General features: G+C 36.9%; 1 protein-coding gene across 1 annotated transcript in view; it reads left to right on the top strand.

Annotated features, from left to right (window-relative positions):
* LOC114245661 (dipeptidase 1) overlaps window positions 1-26,025 on the top strand; it is a 181,437-nt gene that overhangs the window by 82,871 nt on the left and 72,541 nt on the right. The window contains exon 2 of the mRNA XM_028177913.2: window positions 19,221-19,268. Within this exon, the coding sequence (XP_028033714.2) occupies window positions 19,221-19,268 (48 nt within the window). The remainder of the gene's footprint in view (window positions 1-19,220; window positions 19,269-26,025) is intronic.

Raw genomic sequence — 26,025 nt, 5'->3', positions numbered from 1 at the left:
TTTATAATATCCTGAAAGCAACCCACGCTTTTTTACAATAAAATCATTTTTGGTTACACTATTTCTAATTCAAATTTATTAAAATTTATTTTCTATTTTTTAGTTGAATTTTCTATAAAAGCGTATTTTGTTAGTTTTTTTAAACTATTATTTATTTATATTTCCAATTAAGATGAATTCAGCTGATGATGAATAGGACATTATCACCGTTTGTAAAGTTCAGCAATAGTAGACACAGCCGAAGTGTAGTATACGGAGAAGGCGATAATCAAACTCAACTCAGTTTTAAATTTTTGTTGAAAATCTCTATTGTAGTCATTAGATATGAAAAGAACTTATCAAATAACGTTACCACCGAAGCTGTTCCTTTTTTGTCCTTTATATTTATGTTGGTTTTTGGTTTTTATCAGCTAATCCACAATTTTAGTGCACAAAGAATACCTAGTAAAAAGAATAACAATAATAAAACGGAACGAGCTGAGGCAAGTATCTCGTCCCGCCTAGTGCTATCATTAAACTCATCATTACTTTGATAAGAGCCTTTGTTGCACAAACGTTCCTCATCCGGTTTTCTTAAGTCTGAATAAGCCAACCGTATCCACTACGGAAAATTATAACAATGAAAATTTCAACAGACAATTTCGAAATGCTTAATTACAAATTAATACGACCGTACATAAAAGATAACACTGCAATTTCCTTGTAAAAAGAAATTACCTCACAAAACCGGATACAAAAAAAAACCTTAAAACCGGTTCGTCCGGCAACGGATAACGGTTTCCATAACCGGTTATATGCCGCTGTAAATCTTTCATTTCGGACGCGGAGGGGCGACGCCGCCGTCCGATTTATCGCTCCTCAGAATAACCATTTCATTCACAATATTATACACCTATTTTATAAAGTAAGATGGACCGTCGCAATAAAATTAATGTAACTATATTGTATATCAACAAGTATAATTATCAAAATAATTCTTCGTCACCAACAAATGCGGGATCTAGTCTAAGTAAGACTTTGACTGCGGGGGACACGTTGTTGTAGTAACAGCGGCCCATGGACCATATAGTACAGTAACAGCACAGCATCAGTTTAGTGCAGAATTAATTAATGATAATACATATAAAGCAAAGTTTAGGCTTATCGTACACGTTTTAAGAGTTCATTGAATTTTTTTCTATCTAAAAACAATTTCATAAACAAACCTAGGACTTTATTATTATTATTATTTATTGCTAGATGGGTGGACGAGCTTACAGCCCACCTGTTGTTATGTGATTACTGAAGCCCATAGACATGTACAACGTAAATGCGCCACCCACGTTGAGATATAAGTTCTAAGGTCTCAGTATAGCTACAACGGCTACCCCACCCTTCAAACCGAAACGCAACGGCAGAAATAGGCGGGGTGGTGGTACCCACCCGTGCGGACTCCCAAGAGGTCCTACCACCAGTAAATAGACGGGGTGGTGGTACCCCGCCCGGTAATAAATTCATAGTATTTAATAATAAGAACTTAGTAACTGTTCTGTCAAATTATCTCTTTAATCGTATTTGTAGTTAACTGCCAATCCAAAGACACCCATTCTAACTCCACATTACAACAGGTACCAATTACGTACATACTACCAACATTTTCACATAGTCGGGCACGGTATCTGCAAGCGTCAGGATTCATCTAGTGAAAGGCATTGAAAATCTACTCTCAACTGTATCCAAGCCACACGATGTGCGTCTTGTCGTTATTTCATAAGTATTACGTGTTTAAGAAAGCAGACTCTACGTAGATGAGCATAAGGTGTCGAGTCGCAGATCATGGAGCGTTTGTTATGTGGTTTTTGTGTTGCGAACCTTGACGGATTCGGGTATTTCGGGTTTAGTGCTTGTTGAATTAGCATGATGCCTGATCCGAACTATCGTCATCAAATAGTAAGACTTTTTATCATGTTAAGTTCCAAATATCATTTTGCGTTGCCTTTGCCGCCGAAACATTTATCATAGAGCTCAGAAAAATACGTGAAACGCATTGCTGATGTCCATGAGTGACTATGAGTACTCACTACCAGGAGTGCTGTGTGATCGTCTGACATAAAAGGCAACAAAAAAGACGCACCTTAATCTTAATATTGCTGGTGGGGGTTGTCATTGTTTTATTAGACTAAAACGGCGCGAGCATTCAAAAGTTATAGTTTGAATATTAGAAAACACAATTGAAAATTCATATTTCAAGGCCTCTTGGCATCATCAAACTTATCGGAGATGAACAGAAAAATAAATAAATAGTTCAGGTTTTACTAAAATATCTTATGAAGTCACGCCAACAGACCGTCCCCCTAAAGTTACTCAGATTCGACTTGCTCTTAACTCCGTCATTCATCTTCATTAACGAATAATTGCCAATAGACAATAAGTCATCGTACAGTGCATATAACGACTTGTTTGGAACGCACAGGTGCACCTTTTTCTGTCATATTGTTTATTTTATTTTATTATCTTGTCCCTTGTCTTAAATATTCATTGTATTATATAAGTTTGTTACTTCAAGCTGAAAGCTTAGCTACTCGCCTGCTTCAAAGTCATATACGATGCATCGAAGGGAACCTGCTCGATTTCGATACTTTAATTATTAAAGATAAATAAGTTAACTTTATTCGGACTAGCTATGGAGATCTCTAATTTTTTTAGCTTGTTTCAATTCTTAACTGGCGTAAGTAAAGTCAACACACACAAGCTGTTTTTTTTTGTCCCTGTTCAAAGTGTGGTGTGTCTGGTGGTAGGACCTCTTGGGAGTCCGCACGGGTAGGTACCACCACCCCGCCTATTTCCGCCGTGAACCAGTAATGCGTTTCGGTTCGAAGGGTGGGGTAGCCGTTGTAACTATACTGAGACCTTAGAACTTATATCTCAAGGTGGGTGGCGCATTTACGTTGTAGATGTCTATGGGCTCCAGTAACCACTTAACACCAGGTGGGCTGTGAGCTCGTCCACACATCTAAGCAATAAAAAATGGTCATGTTATTACCATAGTGTTAAAAAGCATTATAACTTTTCGTTCAAATAGAATTATAAACTTTATTACAAAAACTTAAGCACCAATTACATTGTAGTAAATAGCTATGCTTCATCCAGTATTACTATAATGAAATGTCGATTTGACACTTTTATATTTTACATATTCAGCTAGTGTACCAAAATTTTAATGCAATTTAAGCCTTTACTTGAATAACCAACGTAGTGTTAAAATATTAGCTTACAGACAAATTTGTTAAATATATTAATGTTAATTTTAATTATAGCCGAATTAATTCTGACAGCGCTTATCAAATAATACATTTCAAAAGTAAATGTTTCGTAGAGCAGTAACATACGCATGACAGTAAGATTAAATAGCATCACGACTATTAGTTGTAAAAAAATACTCCCAACATTATTGTAAGAGATGCATTTTTTTACATCTTTTCCTATTGTAAATTCAAGGACAACCACACTTACAAACTCATCGAACTCGACAAAAAGTTCGACGAGTAACCTAACCTAAACATCAGCCCGCTGAGTTTCTCGCCGGATCTTCACGGCGGGTCGCGATTCCGATCCGGAAGTAGATTCATTCGCGTAGCAGCTACTCTTGAGTTGTTAGGTTTCCTTTGGAGGTGCTCGGGTAGCTGTTTAGCCTCCTGGCTGGGTCCTTGGTCGGCCACCTGTCCTGGTGAAACTGAAATGGCCTCCGGACCACCAGTATTCCCTCAAACATAAAAAAATTACAGTCGTGAGATTGAGCTGACATGCACTTGTCGTGAATACATATATTTGTTCGTGTCAATTATTTCGTTTAATTTCGATTTGATAATTCTTAGTAAATTGTTATATTTAATAGATGTTCAATTATTTAGCCAGAGGTGATACGAACATCTAGTGTCGCGTAAAACGAAAAGGTTACTACTATTTATTAGCTACAATTGAGCATTGTAAGCTAAAAACGTCGTGAAGTCGTCGTGGCCTAAAGGATAAGACGTCCGGTGCATTCATATGTAGCGATGCACCAGTGTTCGAATCCCGCAGGCGGATACCAATTTTTCTAATGAAATACGTACTCAACAAATGTTCACGATTGACTTCCACGATGAAGGAATAACATCGTGTAGTAAAAATCAAACCCGCAAAATTATAATTTGCGTAATTACTGGTGGTAGAACCTCTTGTGAGTCCGCACGGGTAGGTACCACCTCCCTGCCTATTTCAGCCGTGAAGCAGTAATGCGTTTCGGTTTGAAGGGTGGGGCAGCCGTTGTAACTATACTGAGACCTCAACGGAATTTACAGTTTTAATCTAAATAAGTATCGTAATATTGTATCGGGTCTGGTAGATACATAAATAAAGAGAATTAAAGAAAGTAATTTGAAAAGCAAAGTATAATTTATTTTTTTCGCTCAGGACAGGACCGGGTAAGTTTGTGTACGGTCCAAGTTATGGGAGCTCTAATTTTAAGCAGGTAAGGTCGATTTCAATAAGATTGAAGGGTTGTAGTCATGGTACTGCCCCATGGATTGACTTGGTGGTCTGGCAGTTAGCGCCACTGACTGTTGCGCCAAGAGTCGTAACTTCGATTCGGGCAAATATTCGTTTAATGAACAGGTCTGTTTACTCTATGTTTAAATGTTTATTATCTATATACATAAATATTTAGACATATATAAGGAATCCTAATTTGGGGCCGGATGACCGGGCGTGATTTGTTCTCAGTTATTTAATACTATTAAAAATCATGATGTGATATCAATGAGCTCAGAAAAATGCCAGACGGGTCATGGCTCTTTTCATTGTCATTTTGATGGTATGCTGATATGGCATATTTTAAGCTCATATACATAACATATATACGATTCTGTGTATTCCTGGGGTAAGGTGGTTCAGCAATGACGAAATGCAATCGAGACTTCGAACTAATGCCATAACATGGGTGGAATTTACATTACGATATCTAGAGGCTCCGATAACGACTTGATCCTAGTCCTAATTACGAAACTAGATTAGAAAAATCAGACATTTGATATTAACGTTTATTTTATGACAGATCGGAAAGTAGTTTGGTACAGAAGTGGATTTGAAATAGTGAGTTAAGTTCATAACATGGCCGGCATTATCTAGAAACAAGCGGGTCGGTAGGTTGAGTCGTCGGCTATAATAAATCCTGGCACACTTTTTCTTGAACCTTCGACTCACGCATCTGTTACACGCAATCGTTACAATCTACACTGTTTCATTTAAAATATCTTTGCAGTTAATTATAGTACTTTGAATTATATCTACAATTATATTTTGCATGCTGCAGATTTTATGTTATAAGATGTTGTAAAATTAAATGTGCAATTGGCTTTTTATTTGTTGGAACGAAGTTCCTTATGAGACGATGCGGAGGGGTACCCTAACCGGGAAAAAACGTCCGTAACGTAAGATTTTTATTAGTAATGCACACAGTGTGCGACTTAACTTTGTAATAACGTACAAATTAGTAATGCACACAGTGTACGACTTAAGTTGTAATAGCGTACAAAAAAAAACATATTTTTTTTATCATCCATTGACCACGATCTTGGAGTCTTCGTTTGCGCAATACACTAACTCTTATGGAAACAACCGTGAATGAAGTGTACCATAATACGCACGTTACCGAATGACCGTGGGTTGTTGCGAAACCTCCAGTTTTATTTTCTTTATACCTCAAATAGAACTTAAAATTAATATTTTTATAGTAAGGAACTTCGTTCCTATCCGGTGACCCACGACACCACACATATTTTTAGGCTCTACTTGAGTACGAGTTAGGCAAGACATGTCGGGCTAAAAAATATATACCAGTTAAAATAGGAGAGTCTGATCTGTGTTCCGAGTAAAAATTTCTAAAGTAGAAATAACCCTAATCGGTGGTAACCTTCAATGGGGGACGGTACTACGAGTATAAAGAGAATAATATCTAAGGCAAGGCCTTTACTGGCATAACCTTATCGTAAGCTGCTGACCGTTTTTCTCAAAGCCCTTTGAGAATACATCTAGACAAGAAAGATATTCTTTGTTCATGCAGTATATATTTATTTCAAAAATGACATTAAAGCCCCTTTGATGCTGATTTAGAAAATACATGAAACGGCGACGCTGTGCTTAGATCATCGGCTGTGTCAGAAGTAATTTCCTCGCAGCATCCGTTCATACGCAGATAAGGGCTTTATATCCGAATTTCCAAAGTGCAAGAACTAAATAGGGTTGACACTAAACAATATATACTGTGTGCATCTCTCAATAAAAAAACATACAATATGCATGTTGATAAACATAACAAATCTATTTTAGAGCTTACACGAGTCTAAAAATTTATTCAAAACACTTCTGTACATTTTGACATTTTCGATACTACAAAATTTACGTGACCGCAGAAGATTAAATAGTTTATCTTAAGTCGTAAACGATTTAATCGTCTTTTGAAATACATAGATAGAAACGAACAAAGCTATCTGATTCCAATAATATTAAACATTACGCTATGTCAAATAAAATAAAAAATGTTTTTTGATAAAAAAACAACATCAATAATGTAAAAAAATGTTTTTTGATAAAAATACATCAACAAACAATAAAAACTAATAAGTGTTTTTTTTTTTAAAGTTCTGAAACACATTGTTTTATCGATGATAAGATATTATGTTGTGACTTGAGGCTCCTTCATACGAGTGCCTTTCTATTTCTGCTCCAAATCCGAATCCTCTCTTCCAACGGCTATCCTCTCTTCCAACCGGTAGTTCCGGTTATTCCGGTCCGAAATAGCCTCAATTCCGATGAGACTTAAACATTGTTCAGTTCACGTTACAATGTATCAAGGATTCAGTAGCCACATAATACCAGACGGACCGAGAGCTCGTCTGCCTATTTATATCTATTAAAATAAAATGTTTTCAATAAAAAATAAACTAAGTAAATATGTTGCTGTCACTATTCTAAAATACGGCCATTATAACTTTAATTTAAAATACTATTTAAGTCAGACAGTCAGCGCTCTGAGGAATTGTTTGAGATGATTTCATCATCTCGTTTTTACCATCTTACCGCCAGCCAGCAGAGTAGAGTACAGTCATACTATGTACCTGTAGCCCTGCTTTCATCCACAGAGCGTTTCCAGAGATATTTTTTGCCACGTACCATCCGGCTTTGGAATGAGCTCCCCTCCACACTGTTTCCCGAGCGCTATGACATGTCCTTCTTCAAACGAGGCTTGTGGAGAGTAATAAGCCTACGAGAGCGACTTGGCTCTGCCCCTGGGATTGCTGACGTCTATGAGCGACGGTAACCACTCACCATCAGGTGGGCCGCATGCACCTCTGCCTATACGGCAATATAAAGAAAGAGTTATTCATAACAAATTCATTTTAAACATCTCCTCCAGGAGAGGTGAAAAAGTTCCTTATATACGACAGTAGAATTCGTGTCGCAAGCTCGATTCTCAGTAATAAAAGATATGAGAGTGAATCTGATATTTAATAAGCCGCATTCACCCACGTTATATGAGATTGGATAAATAATATCAGCATTTACGCGCTTTTTATTGAAACGTAGCAAATACTTTGCTCATATTGGCATATTTCGTCGGTCTATGTGATGAACATCTCAATCACTTTAGTGCATCGACCGTCTTTTCCGATGGTAGGCCCAGGAAGGCAAGTAGCAAAATAAACTAGTTTACGATTAGAATACAGGATAGATAATTAGATGGAAGCAGTGATTAATGACTGGACAAATATATTTACACACATATATAATTTTTTTTATTGCTTAGATTAGTGGACGAGCTAACGGTCCACCAGGTGTAAATTTAAGGTAAGGTTACCGAAACCCATAGACCTCTATGACGTAAGAGCCGGCACACTCCTTGAGACATGAGTTCTTAGATGTCAGTTTTTTACAGTACAACAACGGCTGCCGCGCCCTTCAAACCGAAACGCATTACTGCTTCACGGCACTGTTTCCCATATATAAACATATTTACTAAGATCCTTTGTCTATAATAGACCTTTTTTTTTAGTAATAGATAGTTCAACCCACTGTCTACCTATTGTCACTTGGTCATAGAGCCCATGGACTTAACATCTAATCATATTTGTTAAATATGTTTAAACAATTTTTACAAGTCAAAAACAAGTAAACAATACACACTCACAGTTTGCATTATGGCATTTTTTCAACCAATGTAAGGTTGCTTTTTTCATGTTAAATAAGAAGATATGCATATATTACATGCATATATACATGCATTTTTTATAACGAAGATAAAACCACTTCTGGACACAATCTCAACCATAGCTGGCCTTCACCCTTATAATACTTTTTCGTCTGAAAGTAAATTCTATTTCGTATATACAACAAATCGTAGTTCTTTCTGTATGAGCCAATAGTAATTTTACAGAAGATCAAACACGAAACAAACCGATATAATCCCATTTCGTTCGCTGAACGTAAATATATTCTATAAACAAAATCGCTTAAGCGATGGTACAATAACAAAGTTGTGATTGTCTTTGAAATTTGATATTTTCTTGAAAAACTTCTGAAAGGGTATTATGAGTTTGAATATCAAAGTGTAAATCACATATCTATAGTTGTTTTCGGATCCATATTGTGATAAAAGCCAGCGGGCAAGCCCACAGCCAAAATAGTATGGTAGCCCACAGTCAAAGTAGTGTGGCTATTCGTTACATAGTATCAAAATTATTAAGATATCCATGGGAGTATTTGCTTTTGCTTATATTTCGATCGCATTGGTCAGGATTACTGCACTAGTCGGAAAAAAAGGTAATGATTACTAAAGAAGCTTATCTTGCATGTGTATGTATACAGATCTAATATCGGGTGCGTGCTTTTACTGTGAATAATACTAAGTGTTAACATTTTTAACGCTATTAAAAAAAAACTTAATTACCTACAAGCAAGAAAAATGTAAAACATCTTTTTAAAAAATCATGTAGATATGTTTTAGCCCACGGAAGCAGCTGTAATTAGAAGGCATTCCGACCGAAGCAAATTGGGGATGGCTCAAATGATTTTCCTTAATTAACCCTCAGCTTTGAGCCGTCGTCACTCCCGGGGGCTCGTAGAAAAATAGCCCCGTACACAGGAAGCCTATAGCGTTTTTGCATGTGTTTGTTCCCGAAGCAACCTTCAATGGAATTTAGACGACAAATTGAATTATTTATATCGAATTCCAATTTCAGTAAATAAACAGATTATTATTGATATACACGAATCAGTATGGAAGAGGCTGTTCTTCGCGGCTTCGTTGGTGTCAACAACAGTTTGACTCTTCTCGCCATTGCCGAATATATCTATTTTTTTATTGCTTGTTGGGTGGACGAGCTCATAGCCCACCTGGTGTTTACTGGAGACCATAGACATCTACAATGTAAATGCGTCACCCACCTTGAGATATAAGCTCTAAGGTCTTAGTATAGTTACAAAGGCTACCCCACCCTTCAAACCGAAACGCATTACTGCTTCACGGCAGAAATAGGTGGGGTGGTGGTACCTACCCGTGCGGACTCACAACGGCACCTTCAAAACTCCTTGGAAACCTTAAAAACCAATTACTTGTAATTTCAGTGACGTGATCGCTCCAAAGTAAAATTATATTTCCAAATCTAATCAGAACATGTTCAGAAAAAATAATCTAATATATTCTAGATACCGAATCTTATACTTAAATAACATTCGAGGAAATTCTTAGTATATATTATACATGTATGTATTACGCAGAGAACCATTTTACGCGCTAAAGAAAAATTTACTTAATAATGAAAGTACTTTAACGGTACTTACTGGTGGTAGGACCTCTTGTGAGTCCGCACGGGTTGATACCACCCTGCCTATTTCTGCCGTGAGGTGGTAATGCGTTTCGGTTTGAAGGGTAGGGCAGCCATTATAACTATCATCATAATCGGTTGCTCTTGGCAGAGCAGTCGTGGTCATGTGGAATTCTTACTCATTAAAGCCTTAACAGATGTTTTTCACAGTTTGCGAACCGAGGCCCGGCGCACACACTCGTTAAGTGGGGTTTCAGTAAGGTCTTTCACCTGATCAGTCCAACGCATGGGGATTCGTCCACGAGATCTCTTACCGCTGACCTTACCCTGAACAACAAGTTTCTCGATAGACTCTATTATATAACTATATTGAGACCTTACAACTCATATCTTAAGGTGGGTGGCGGCATTGACGTTGTAGATGTCTATGGGCTCTGGGAACCACTTAACACCAGGTGGGCCACCCTCATATATACATATAAATAAAATTGGAGTGCATGTTTCTAATATTGAAATAACCGCTTTTTACTACATGCATATCAATATATAGTTATATACGGTACATACATCCAAATAACATTTACAATTTTTATCTGCCTGTGTGTCTGTCTGTCTGTTTGTTCCGGCCAATCTCTGGAACGGCTGGACTGATTTTGACGAGATTTTCACTAATAGGTAGCGGATGATATAAGGGGTAACTTAGGCTACTTTCTATAGACTAGCTTCGCCCCGCGGCGTCATCCGCTGTACGACAATAACCGCGGGTAACCGCGGGAATAAAATTTAATGTTTCCGAAGCGAAGCGAGAGCATGTCGCTAGTATGCAATAAAAATAATAAAAATAAAGTGAAGCTATATTGAATACATCAATAGCTGTAGGTAGCAGGTAGGTATTCTAGTTGAGGGTCGTTTGAATTAAAGTGTATATCAATGTATATCCTGTCTGATATTATCACTGATTCAGCTGATATCGTCCTTGTTTATCCTAGCTTAGGCTTCAAATTACAATGAACAAAATTATTCACCACCTGCCTGAGGGCATATGTTTAGTAAGCTCGGCATAACATTGGGTGTTACAGGCTAACAGAGGCTCAACCGAGTCTCCCGGGAATCACAGTTTCAAAACTTATTTCGCAAACTACTTGAAACGCGATAATGTCAGTACTACATACACCGTAGAACACTGAATCCGTAGAAGTGGAATTAATAATTTTAATTAATGTTTTTTTGTGAAACAGTTAATTTTCGGAGTCTGATACTCACGCTGATTAGCGAAATCGATTAAAATACACACAATATAAATATAGGATTTATTTACTTACTTTATTTAATTTTGATCATGTAAATAATTTAGAAAAGCTTATTGTCTAGCAATTCCCGTTCGAGTCTGGTATGAAATCAAATCATTAATGATTTTATAAAATGTTGTCAACAGTTTTCTGTGTATTTATATTTTTGATAGCATTAAGAATAGTGTTTTGACAATATTTTTAAAGCATAGATGGGTGCACGAGCGCACAGCCCCCTGGTGATAAGTGGTTACCGCAGCCCATAGACATCTACAATGTAAATGCCGCCACCCACCTTATATACTCAAATTTATACATTTCACCTTTAAAAGGCATTTCTACAAAATGTCAAATTCTATGGCAGGTGTTATCAAAGTTTGTTTGACATTTTGAAACAAAATTACACACTCGTAGACGCTGTGATAAACGTACATACATATGTACATAGGCATACATATATTATAAGTTGAGCGACATCTTCCTTGTTTTGTTTTTCAAACAAAATTTAATTAATGGAGCTTAAAGAAAATCAATCATTCAAGATTTTCTTATTTTGTAAATAGCAGAGTTTTGATAGAAGTTACAATGTCTGAGATTAGTATAGGACGGTTTAAATATTATAAAGGAAAATAAAAGCATTTGGTTGATATGAGAGCGTCTCAAGTATTATATTACTGAAGGAAACTCATTGTTAAGAGAATATCGAATAAGGTTTGGACGTATAATATGAATAATGATTAATTTATGAATTTATAAACGGTGATAAGGGCTATAATAAAATAATTACAACATATGCTTAATTTCTAAAAGCAAAACAAAGAAGAATTAACTGGTGTACTATACCTGTATATCTATCTCTTTTTGCTGTAAATTTAGTTAAAGCTGTCAATATTGGTGTTCAATGTTATGGTTTAAAAAAAAAACTGAAATAAAATATAAATAAATAATATTCAAATCAAACGACCGTGTACAACAAGATTACAGGAAAAATGAGTATTCATGAACCTTACTAACATTTACATCTACAATAAAATATGACTAATTTTCCCAAATTCATTATCATTAGCATTATCGACTTCACAATTGTGTTTGTGGGTATCGATAAACAGCGAACCGTGTTAGAAGTCTTAGGTGGTGGTTGAGCAATTGCACATATTTTAAGACCTCCTCAATAAGCCCTGAAGATCGATCGAGGTGGTGGGTGTTGAAGGAAATGTGCAGGTAGCTTGAGTGTCGGCCTATAAGATTAATATGGAACACTAAATATATAAATAAAGTGCTATGCTCCAGCCTCTCCAAGGGCCGGTAGCTGTAGTCCAATGTTGTGGCATATTTTAATGATAAGGTGAAAACACATCCCGGGTTGTTTATAAGTCAGTATTCACATCATTTTATCTCCATTGCACATCTTGATAATTCTTATGCTGCTTCCTTATCGGTCTAGCTAGATCATCAGAATTAGACCAATATGTATTGGATTTAATTTGATTTTCGTTACAAAATGTCTCTAATATTTAGTTTACATCTATCGAGTAAGCCGTGCGTAAGCTGTAGCGGCTCTACAGACAGGCTACAGAGCTAAACAACATCGTAGCACGTAGCACGTAGCCGCGTAAGCCGCATAAACTCTACTGTCGCAAATATTATGAAACAACGTTCTAAATTGATTTCTTTTGTGTCTCGCGAGTGTTTTTTTCTGGATCTTGATTTATTGACGTATGCATGAGACTATAGTAATAAATTAGAAATTAACGAACCTTGTAATAGATTTTTAGAATCGTCATTCTATTACTAAGAAATTAATAGTTACCATTATAGCATAAGCCAGTGGTAAGAGACCAGAAGTATACTTAGACAGCATTTATTTTCAAGATCGTTGATGTAAATACTACTCAAAACGCTCTGAACGTATTTTGTGAGCTATTTACCGCGAGAACTCGCCACTGCGACTTTGAAAAAGTTTTTTTTTTTATTTACATATACAATACGAATCGTGCGCATGTTAAAATATACCCTCTAATGTTGATCCCAATTTTCTAAGATTTAATTCCAACATGACTGTAATTCCCGGCACAAAACCTACCCAATTCTAAGCAGTTACCGGAACCCACAGTGTCATCTTACCGTGCATCTTAAGGCAGAGTTCGAAGCCTCGTCTCTGTGTATTCTAGGGCTGCCAGTGATCATGCAAATATAAGGCTATTTTCTTCTCTGTACTCTAAAAGTTCTTTAATAATTCCTTAATAATGAAGCCTACCGCTCAAAGCGTCAAGAGCCACTCTTGAGCCGTACATTCTCCGTCTTTATGTGATTATACGCGTTAATATGCGAGTGTACATATACAAAACAAAAGGCTTAGCTTTCTTGCTACCGAATAAACGCCGAGAAACACGCACGATGGCGTAGTTAATGAGGTCATACGTCATCGACATGACAATAGTGTTAGTCGTGTCATGCGAGAGGATCCCGCATGCGAATAGTCTGTCCGTTTCAGAGGACACTGGTAAACAATCCTGCCTTGCTGTATTGTTGTTGATACAACTCCATTTTTCTTTTATTACTACAGAAGACCTTTTAAAACGGACCTTTTAAAAAATGCATTGAATGAAATGCATAACAATGTTTGTAACATTAAGCCTAAAACACTACTTGTTAACAACACAATCAACACAAGTATGTGTTTGTGCTGGTTTTTTTTTATTGCTTAGATGAGTGGACAAGCTCATAGCCCACCTGGTGTTAAGTGGTTACTGGAGCCCATGGACATCCACAACGTAAATGCGCCACCCACCTTGAGATGTAAGTTCTAAGGTCTCAAGCTTAGTTACAACGGCTACCCCACCCTTCAAACCGAAATACATTACTGCTTCACGGTAGAAATAGGAAGGGTGGTGGTACCCATTCGCGCGGACTCACAAGAGGTCCTACCACCAGTAAAGGTTAGGTGGAAGTATTCCCTGAATATCAATATTCTCTAGTATATTGCATGTTGTATCGTCGTGTATATTGGTCAGTATATTGTCTACCTGATGAATTTCTCGCACACACCAAAGGAGTTAAAAAACCCGCGGGTACCGTTCTTGAAATGCAATGTTTCTTTTGTCTACCCTCATTTACATATTTACACGTATAACATTTACATATCTTATAAAATTTTGTTCTCTCATTGCATAAGACACGAGAGTCATTCGTGAGAGCGCAATGGGGCGAGCGAATTTAAAAAAATAAATATATTCTTTAGTAATCGTTATAATTTCATAAATAAACTTTGACGTCATAATAAAATTTTACGAAAAGACGTATTCGTTATTTGAACGACGATTGGCATTCTATATATTAATGCGTGAAGCAAAAACTTTGTATCCCTTTTTACGAAAATTGCGCGGACGCAGGAGTATGAAATTTTCCACACTTATAGAGAATATAGAGAAGAAGTGAACAATGCTAATATTTTTTTAAAATAATGCACAAAAGATACATTAAATCAATAAAGAAAACATTACACACACTGCCATTTATTTCACACACACATATGTATATATATAGTTACTTATATATACTCTTTGTTTATTGTCAAACTTTAGTTAATGCTTAAAGTCTGTGGTCAAATTGAAAATAGTATATATTGTTTATCTTGAATATTATTTGTCTATAGTGTAGTGTTGTCGAAATATATTATTATAGAAGTATAATAAATAGTCTTTGACAATATAACCATATTAATGTTCAAACTTATAATTTCAATTAATTATTGTCGAATTTCGACTACGGGACTGCGGGACCAAGTGCCGTAAGTGAATTAGACAATTGATTTTTTCAGTACGATCCAACAAAATAGCGAAATTATCGCGTGCCTAAACACCATTTATCCTCTTACGAATGGACAAAAGAAACTGCTATTGCTGCGTGCGGAGCCTCCAAGAGTTGGCACGTTCATCCTTCACTGTCGAAACAATAATATATAGAAATCCCTTAGGGCTAATCTCATTTTACTTGTTTATGTCCTTAATTTGAAGGTGTAAAGATTAGTGATACTGTCGAACGGTATCAATATTTATTTATTATACTTGACCCAGCAGACTTGGTAGTGCTTCAATCGATAAATAAAAGACCTAAGCTTTTGTATAAAATAAACTTAAAACAAACAAAAGGAATCCGTCCGACGGGGGACACATCAAAGAGAAAACAAAATTGCTATTTTTATTTAATTCCGACCATTTTCATATTTATCTACCTTTAAACCTTCTCTGAGGAAGGCGCTTGATGGCTGGAACGGCGGCGTTACGGTGGGCGGTACGAAGATCACGAACCTAAGATATGCCGATGATACAACAATCCTTGCAGCCAGCGAGACCGAGATGGCTGCGATCTTGGAGCGAATAGAGAGAGTGAGCCTTGAATTTGGCCTGCACATAAACCGCTCTAAGACCAAAGTGATGACGGTGGACAGAGCTCAAGTTTTAAGTCCATCAAATGCGCTCAAGGATTATGAGAAAGTGGAGGAATTTATATACTTGGGGTCGCTGATCTCTAATAGTGGTAACTGCGAGAAAGAAATCGGACGCCGTATCGGGATGGCTAAAGTGCCATGACTAGCCTCGATAAAATCTGGAAAGACCGTAATATTCGCCGAGTAACTAAAATGCGTCTGGTTCGTACGTTGGTCTTCTCTATCTTCATGTACGGGGTGGAGACTTGGTGTCTCAGGAAAAAGGAACGCAAAAAGATTGAGGCGTTTGAAATGTATTGCTGGAGAAAGCTGCTACGCATTCCTTGGACAGCTATGAGAACCAATGTCTCCATTCTCGAAGAGCTGAAGGTCACCAAGCGCCTGCTGACTATGTGTCAGGAAAGGATCCGGAGTTTCTTTGGGCACATAATGCGATCCTCATTGCACAGCCTGGAGAAACTCACAATTCTCGGACAAATGGAGGGGAAGCGCGCTAGAGGAAGAGCGCCAGCTAGATGGGTTGACCAACTCAGGTGACTGGAGGCCAGATACGGGGAGCGGTACATATGGCGCAGAACCGGACCGAGTGGAGAAGATTGACATACACTCACGATCCTCAGCATTGAGGGAACGACCAGAAAGAAGAAGAAACCTTCTCTGGACTTCCACAAATAATTCAAGACCAAAATTAGCCAAATCGGTCCAGCCGTTCTCGAGTTTTAGCGAGACTAACGAACAGCAATTAATTTATATATATAGAGATTTTTCATATTATTGTCCGTATTATATTTTCTATTGTAGTACAGATATATCATACACATCTTAGAAAATAACAATATCCACCTAGTAGCCACAGTGAAGTGAAGTTTAGTGAAGAAACGAACTCTGACTGGAAACCAAGACGGGGTTTGTGGGTTTCTTAATGGTAAGCAACGCCATGGTAGTGTTTCATCAACATCCCGACTTCTTACGATGAAGCTATAGTGTTACTTATACGTATCAATAGAATGAGAGAAATCTTTAAAAAAACACTTTCATAGATTAGAGCTTAGAGTCGTATATCCAATGACGTGATAACTGCTATTTGACGCGCAAAATCTCACGAAATGCGGTATGATTTAGTGTATGTATTTATGTATGTACCCGTCGGTGTGTGAGGTTTGTTCATGCACAGCATATGTGTGTGTTTGTTCAGTGTGTTTGCCGCTAGTTATTGTACTCACACTTGAGCTCTGTTTGTTTTAGCTGACTTAGAGCCCCGGATCAGACCTTGACCTAATTGCTTAGATCCATTTAAGCTATGCCATTATACATGAAATGAATGGTATGACGTTGTCTAGGTTTGTGGTTTTAATATTTAGGGACATTAAATGTCATCAAATAAACTTAATCTATTAGTTGATATACTCTTATAACTACCTGTATTGGTAGATATTAACACGATTTCATCATTTGTAACGTATTCAAAGAACAATTCACCTGTAACCAACACGTGCTGAACCCGAATACCTGTGTTCATTGGCAACTCTTAGTTCCCACAAGACAGGCTCGACCTAGTCTGGAGAACTAAAAAAAATATTTTTTGACAGTGCTAATTAAGAAGGATAAGTTAGTTCATAAGAATGAAAGCGGAATACGTTTGTAATATTACATAGGAAAATTATGTAGCCTCTAGTTGACGGCGAAGACGCGGTAAATGTACACAATGCACTACACAGCTCGTTACATGGCCATAATATGCCTCAATTATACGATAAACAATACAAAAAAACTAATGGCACTCGGGGACTGCCGCAGTAAAGCTATTGCGTAGCATTTTTTATCAACTTTATATATAATTAGATAATAATAATTTAATGTTAAAACAATAATAAAATAAGACCACGCTATATTTATTTATAAACATTAACAAAAGCAAAACATTAATTGTCACCTTCACACTCATAAGCTAGACCGCGCGAGAGAGGGATGAGCAGCCTTTTCATGATGCGCATGCAGTACGACGTCACGTCGCGCGCTTTTCTAGAAACACTACACAAGCGCGACGTGTGAATGTGTGAATGTGTTGAATGCGAGCATGTAGGCGGAGTGAGGGATGTTAGGTTTTATTTTCGTTACGGAATTTCTTGATTCGGTCGTCGCGCTCAAAGCCCGCGATAAAAACTATGCAATAGCTTAAAAATTTTATTGCTTAACTGGTAAGATGTTAAGTGGTTATCAAAGCCCATAGACATCTACAACGTAAATACCGCCTACCTTGATGAGTTCTAAGGTCTCAGCTTAAATTTTACATACGAACATTTTTATCAAATTCAGTTTTATTGGATCTGCACGAACTGATTTGTGCTAGTAAATGCGCTTGGAAGACGTAGCGCGGAGAGAAAGCATAAAGTTCTGTGGTGAAGCGATTCGTGTCCCGAATACGAGAGTGTCGTGCAATGTGCATGACTGCGAACCTAATGTGCGGCCCACAATTTAAATTGAACGACTCGGGAAAAATATAACTATTTTTACTAACATTAAATATAAATATTCTTATATTTATGTAAAATAGAAATATATCTTAATAGGAAAAGACAAGACATCGTCGTGGCCTAAAGATGTCCGGTGCATTCGTATTTAGCGATGCACCGATGTACGAATCCCGCAAGTCAATTTTTCTAAAGAAATACGTACTTAACAAATGTTCACGATTGACTTTCACGGTGAAGTAATAACGTGTTATAAAATTAAACACGGAAAATTATATTTTAGGTAATTACTGGTGGTAAGACCTCTTATGAGTCTGCACGGTTAGGTATACCACCAGCCTACCTTTTTCAGTCGTGAAGCAGTAATGCGTCTCGGTTTGAAAGGCGGGGCAGCTGTTGTAGCTATACTAAGATTTTAGAACTCATATTTCAAGGTGGGTGGCGGCATTTACGTTGTAGATGTCTATGGGCTCCGGTAACCACTTAACACCAGGTGGGTTGTGAGCTAGTCCACCCATCTATAGTTTTTCACTGTGTTTTCCAACATTTTTCTTTTTTTTAGTAGCTATATCTTTAGTGCCATCAATAAAAAATTAATTAAGATTTATTTCAAAATGTCATTTATTTAATAAAGTGTGAGAAGTGTCGAAGTGTGAGGTCAAATTAATGCTTAGTCTAATCAAACGAATTTTCTTGTAATGTCAAATTAATTACGGTGTTGTAAGTTAGAGTGCCGTTATCTTCCACGAATACCTAATTTAAAGCGCGAAGCTGTAATGCGATCCCTTTTTGAATATTGCTTGTTGGAAGTTGAGGATCCGAACTCAAATCTTGAGGTACATCGGGTCAATGGGCGCAACCACTGAACTCCGAAAGGGCTATGTCCTCAACCAACCAACAAGTATTTACAATAAAAACGGAATGCTTTCGCGGCAAACCCTAGGTTTGATAAAAGTTGGGAAACCGAAATCTCCTCTTATGCCTGTTTATAACAAAGTTCGTTTTTTTTATCGTGAGTTCGTTCAATGAAACCATATCTTGTATATATATCTTGTACGCGCGAGCACAAAAGGATAAAAATTCAAAGCACCGTAATTGTACCCGTCTGCGCGTAATAGGTTGACTGGTATAGACGAAAGCGAAATTTAATAAAAACCCCTCTGTGTTCCAGGTCAGACGGTGAAAAAGAAAATTAAGTTATCCGGGTTTTTAACGCGAGGTAAGTGGATTCCGCTGCCGGGGTATCACCTGGCTTTGTCGTTTGCACATTTTACTGGATCGTTCCTTCCAAGTGAATGTACGCCTTGCGATTGGGCCTTAATGTAATTTTCACTTCGATTTTGATGTTTTTTTTATTCAGATTTTATAAAAAAAATTTATCTTATGACTGTAATTTAATCATCTTTAAAGTTTATTCACACAATTCGAATGGTCCTCTATGGTAAAGGGTCCAGTAAAAGAATTTGTAATTCCAAGTCCAGGAAAGGAAGGGCGAAATTTGCTTTGTAAAAAAATGCATAAACATTATTGCAGGCATAAATATTATTCAACATTATAATACATTACCAACATTTTAAAAACTTATTTGGCTTCACCTCCTTAAAGAGTTCGAAACTGAAGGCACGTACAATCCGAATACCTTGAAAAAATTGAAAAGATAATCCTCGGAACGGCGAGACCATGACAACCGAGTACTATTTCGCAGTGAAACTGTAATTTAAATAGTACAATCATACTAGTACAATAGTTGCGAGCCCGTTCGAATCTGTTAACGATTCATCATCATCATCATCATCATCATCAGTCTATTGACTTCCTCTATTGAATAGAGGCTTAATATATTATTTCGCCACTCGAGATTTCAGAGATGTAAGATGAACTTGACTGGTGACGCAATCTCCAGGTTCAGTATAGGTAATAAATAATAGTTTAAAATAACTAAAAAAAATATGCTTTTATAGAAAATCCAACTAAAAAATAGAAAATAAATTTTAATGAATTTGAATTAAAAACAGTGTAAGAAAAAATTATTTCATTGTAAAAAAGCGTAAAAAAACATGGTATCAATAGTTATTGATAATATCCTGAAAAGCACTCCATGCTTTTTTTTGCAATAAAATCACTTTTTCGTGCACTATTTTTAACTCAAATTTATTTTTCATTTTTTAGTTGAATTTCAATTTTTGCTATGATTTTTTTCAATTTTTCAAAAAATTCATCTGAATCAGTCGGTATTATCTTATCCCAGAAATAGGTGATCAGCGCGCCTGGTAACTTCCCTTCTTGGTTTTGACGCAGACACTCCGGATCTCACCAAAACAAAAAATCGCTAATCCTGATTATCCTAGTAAGGATAACGAATCAAATTGCTTAAAATATTGAATTTTCATTGTTCCTTAATTATTATGCCAGATCTCGAGTTAATCCGACGTTTTGAAGGGGGTCAAAATCATGTTCAAAGATTCCGTTGCATACTAACATACATATAAAGCTAATAAAAGCGTATTAAAAATACTTCACACACTCTGAAAGTGTGACGGCCTATCCAAGATAGGATACAATACAAAGTTTACATTCCGATTGAATTTCTCGAGAACGATAATAAAATACAAAGAATGGAGAACGATTTAATGCAATTAAAATGTCAAAGCTCATGTTCATTACCTAAAGCGACGCTGTCTCTCAGAACACGAATAAAAATATTTATCTTCGCCGAATAACAAGCACAAATTTTAAGTTAGATTAGAGAAGAGATGTCCAATTAGCTTCTCAGCTGTTTTGTTGAAAGAATAATTGACTGAAAAAGGTTTCATAAAATTCATTATTTAAGTAATAATTTTTTTAGGTTCACTTTTTGAACGAAATATAAACATCCGGGAATGAAAGCCGTGTTACTTCACTTAATTAATGGAAGATAATGTTACTTTTTCCTCGAAAAGTATTTTCAGGAAGCTCAACTTAAAAGCATTGAAATTTTTCTTAGTAAATCATTTTCTTTTTTGAAGAAAGGCTCAAAATAAAATTACAAATACAAATATGTACTACGGTTCAACCAAAAAATAAGTTTCAGTATTTATTTCATTACGCAGCATTGAAAATAAACAGACCCACATTTTATATATATGATGCAGAAAAATCCTTTGAGAATTTAATGACATCTTATCATTTTAACTAACACATCTATCGTGTATCTACGGCTGAACAAAAACGGCTTCTTGCGTGATCCGGTCACGCCCATTGTACTATACTGAGACCTTAGAACTCATACCTCAACGTGGGTGGCGGCATTTACGTTGTAGATGTCTATGGGCTCCGGTGACCACTTAACACCGGGTGGGCTGTGAGCTCGTCCACCCAATTACGCAATAAAATAAAAAAAGAACCTATCGAATAAAGAGTGAAGAATCCAGAGAGGGTTTTATTGCAAACCGAAGGGCCGAAGGCGGTGGATATTACGGGTAGGTACTTCTGCGATAACTGGCAAAATTCTACGTTCAGCGATTGAAATCCAGGATGTTCTAGCTTAATATGGACACGGGACCCTCATATCAGAGAAGTAGATAATCAAGGCGATCCAAAATCTGCGATGGGTATTGCTGTTCAATTTCGCAAGGATGTCGGCTAGCAGATAGAGATTCCGAGTCTGTGAGAGACGAGTGAGATCTGCCTCTATGTCCACTTTAAATAGATCACGACTATTCTGTCAAAAGTACATAGATTGATTGAAGTTTAAATAAATGCAACAAAAAATCTAACTTTATAAGCCAAAAATGGTTTTCAAGCTACATTTTGTGAAGAAGATTTTGTCATAGGTATTCAATATGATATACCCAAAATGTATTTAGGAGCAAATTTTTAAAACTGAACAATTTGTTCAACAATGGAATTCCATATTATTTTTTGAGTTCGAAAATTACAATATAACATGCTATGAAACAGTTCACAGTCGTCAATTTTGTCTAGTAGGAATCCAAACATGAAATATACTTGGCTTGGCTAATTGGCTTACGATGTATTTTAGGGTAGGTGAGCTCACGGGGTTCAAACCTGACGACGTTGCTAAAACTAGCCCTAGTACGAGCAGCGCTTCGCAGAATCTACCACCGGATCGGAAATGCGACCCACTGAGAAGATCTAGCGAGAAACTCAGTGGGCTGTGTCTGTGGGTTAATTTACTCGGCGAGCCCTTTGTCGCAAGCGGCGGGTTCGACGAAGATGATGACCGGGCCAGAAAGCACCACGACATGTGTATCAAAAAGTTTCACAAATAAAAAGGATGAATTATTAGACGAATCTAAAACACCACTTTTTAATCCCTAAGTAATTACTGTTAGCAAAATATTTCTGAGCACGGTAATAAAAAAAAAAAATTGTACTGTTTTTTTAAAAACACACTGACAAACACGCACGCAAGGCACTATTAACATGCCCTTCTCCGATAACAAAAATATCTAAACCAAAATGAAGTCATGACGTCATTTAATCTCTGACCTGTTTCGGTTAAATGATTAATCTGTAAAAGTTACGTTTTAAAACTTTGTTCTGATACTTTAATCGGTCGAAACGTCATTTATCACTGAAGATGACGGCCGCTGACCGTGGCTTCCAGAATTTTCAGTCAGTTTTCACATTTTACTTTATCAAAAACTCAATCGTGCGTTTCTTTCGAGAGATTGCCATTCTACTAGAAATTGTGAATGGCGATAATTAAACTATCAATGAGCTCTGATACCAGTGTGGCGTGGGATGGGACGAATATTTACCTACACTAACAATAAGTTATTATAGCAATTGTCCTCAAAACCCTTTTTTTTATTATTTTTTTTTTTTTTCGGTTAGAGGGCCGAACCTCCTACGAGGTCCCCGCGCAAAAGGGGCGCGCGGGGTATGTGAGACTCAACGATCTGCATGGTGTTGTGAGCAGACCGCGGGCCCAAGGATTTTAGGGCCCACCCACTAAACGACTCCCCTGCACTCTTACACCCGACGTCCGATCCCCTCCGAGGTCAGAACCCAGATGAGGTAGGGGGGCTACCGCGGTTAACACTACAACCAGACGGCGCGGCTCACCCCAAGGACGCCCAGCCGACGGAGCCTTCGAGGCGAATCGAAGGCTCTGAAACGTCGGTCGTCTCGGTACGGCAGCCCGTCGGGCCGCCCAGACGGTGCCGCTGGTGTCCCGGAATACCCCGCTGGACCAGAACCAGCCTGCCGGGTCGGGACGCGATACACCGTCGACCGGTCGCTCTATTTACTCTACGGCAACGCGCTAGAGTGCTGGTAGCGCGCCGCGAAACCCTGCAAAAATATTTCCTAGAAACATCGTTTAAAAACATCACACTGAAATGTTTTCGTCTACATTTACAATAAAATGGTTCTCACAAGCGCCCCAAATAAAGATACACCAAACATTTACCCAAAAGACTAAACTCAATAGCATTTATTTAACTAATTAATATAAAAGTTAGACATCTACCATAGATCAATAATCGCTTGAAGTGCGTGTGGTATGAAATGAGCTTAGAAGTGTATTGATGTTATTACTGGCGAACGTAAATATCGTTACTAGTGGTCCCCCAGTAGTCGAAGTTCGACTATAATCAATTGAAATTATAAGTTTGAACATTATTATAGTTTTATGGTCAAATACTATTATATTACTATATATTTCCTATATATCTATATATTAATACGTGAAGCAAAAACTTTGTACCCCTTTTTACGAAAATTGCGCAAACGGAGAAGTATGAAATTTCTCACACTTATAGAGAATATTGAGAAGAAGTGCACAATGCATATTTTTTAAATAATGCATAAAAGATACTTTAAATTAATAAAGAAAACATTACACACACTACCATGTATTTGACACAACACATACATACATGCATACACATACATAAAAATATACTCTTTGTTTACTATCGATTGGGAAACTTTTGTTATTGTTTAGTCTGTGGTCGAATTGAAAATAGATTAATATTGTTTGTCTTTAATATTATTGATCTATAGTGTAGTTTTGGCGAATACTGTGATTATATTATCGAATTATAATAGTGTTTGACAATAGAACCATAATGATGTTTAAACCTATAATTTCAATTAATTATAGTCGGATTCCGACTTCTGCGGGGCCACTAGTATTATTTAATATACTATTTAATTTCTATAATCACATATTTCAGCAAGACTGCGCTATAGACAAATAATATGAAAGACAAACAATACTGATATCTTTTCAATTTAACCACAGACTTCAAACAACAAAAAAAGTTCGACAATAAACAAATGAGTATCTATGCTAAATGTGTGCTAAATACATGGTAGTGTGCGCAATGTTTTTATTTATTTATTGATTTAATTTATTTTAATGCTTAATTAAAAAAAAAAAAAACCTGTATATTCCTTCTTCTGTATATTCTCTATAAGTGCAGTAAAATTTCACACTCCTCCCTCCGCGCAATTTTTGTTTCACATAGTATTATATAGAGAAGATCGTTTTCTAGCTTTTAACTTTAAGACAATAAAAAACGTAGCCCCTAAAAACAATCGGGGGGAGCCAATTGCCTCCGACAAATCGTCAAAGACATAGATCGATGCAGCCTCGATACAGTTCTCTCGCCGATAAACAAGGATAAGGTACGATATCGGCTCGTACAAAATTGGACTCGGTTTAATTAGTATTCTTGGCTCGTGGCGGATTTCTCCAATTAAGCTGGTTTCGTTTCGAGGCTCTTTGCTTATTATCAGCCAGATTTTATATGAGCATCAAGATTAACTTATTAGCGCAGATTCTCGATCACCTAATGCAGCGGTGTTGCTAACAAAAAGGCGATTGTATTTAATTAAGATCGTATTACACATTAAGTGATCCGACAGACAGTTAGTTGTGTTGCATTAAAAAATTTGTATACGACCTAATTTTGATTTTGTGATTGTTACAATTTCTAAATAAATAAATTCTCGAAGTCTCTTTTTTTTCTTGCCTTTTTTTATATAGCAGGCATATAGGCAGAAATAGGCAAAATTTGTCTATTTCTGCCGTGAGGCAGTAATGCGCTTCGGTTTGAAAGGTGGGGCAGCCGTTGTAACTATACTGGGATCTACGAACTTATATCTCAAGATGGGTGGCGCATTTACGTTGTAGATGTCTATGGGCTCCAGTAACCACTTAACACCAGGTGGGCTGTGAGCTCATCCACCCACATAAACAATAAAAAAATTGTTGCTTACACTATCCACATAAGCTTACAACTGGTACAGTTCCTTAGTGGCAAACGCTGTTCTGCTGTAGATAGCACTTCCACCTCGTCGATCTTTGTCAGTAAAATAAAATCACAATAACTGTGCCGTGCCGTACGTGACAACCCTAATTGTAACTGATCGCTTCTTGAAGTTCAGTGCAGGGCGGATGTTCGACAACTAAACGGAGTTAGCTCTTTTTGAAATGGGACTACGGTTTGTAAGATGTACAGACAGTGTGTTAAATAATCTATATATAAGTATATAAAAATGAATTGCTGTTCGTTAGTCTCGCTAAAACTCGAGAACGGCTGGACCGATTTGGCTAATTTTGGTCTTGAATTATTTGTGGAAAACCAGAGAATGTTTAAAAGATAAATATGAATATGCTCGGAATTAAATAAAAATAACAATTTTGCTTTTCCTTTGATGTCTCGCCCGTCGGACGGAATCCTTTTGTTTGTTTTAAGTTTATATCATACTAGCGACCCGCCCTCGCTTCGCTTCGGAAACATTAAAACAAACATGAAATCAAAAAAAAAAAAAAAATTAAAAAAGTAGCCTATGTTCATCAGGGACAATGTCGGCATCTAATGGAAAAAGAATTATTCAAATCGGTCCAGTAGTTTCGGAGCCTATTCGAAACAAACAAACAAACAAATCTTTCCTCTTTATAATATTAGTATACACAAAAGTTTAAGTCTTATCGATTGAGGCACTACGAAGTCTGCCGG

Source organism: Bombyx mandarina, chromosome 01, assembly GCF_030267445.1.
Source record: "Bombyx mandarina strain Sakado chromosome 01, ASM3026744v2".
NCBI lineage: Eukaryota > Metazoa > Arthropoda > Insecta > Lepidoptera > Bombycidae > Bombyx > Bombyx mandarina.
The sequence above is the reverse complement of the archived record's forward strand: the minus strand, read 5'-3'. Positions and strand labels throughout refer to the sequence as shown.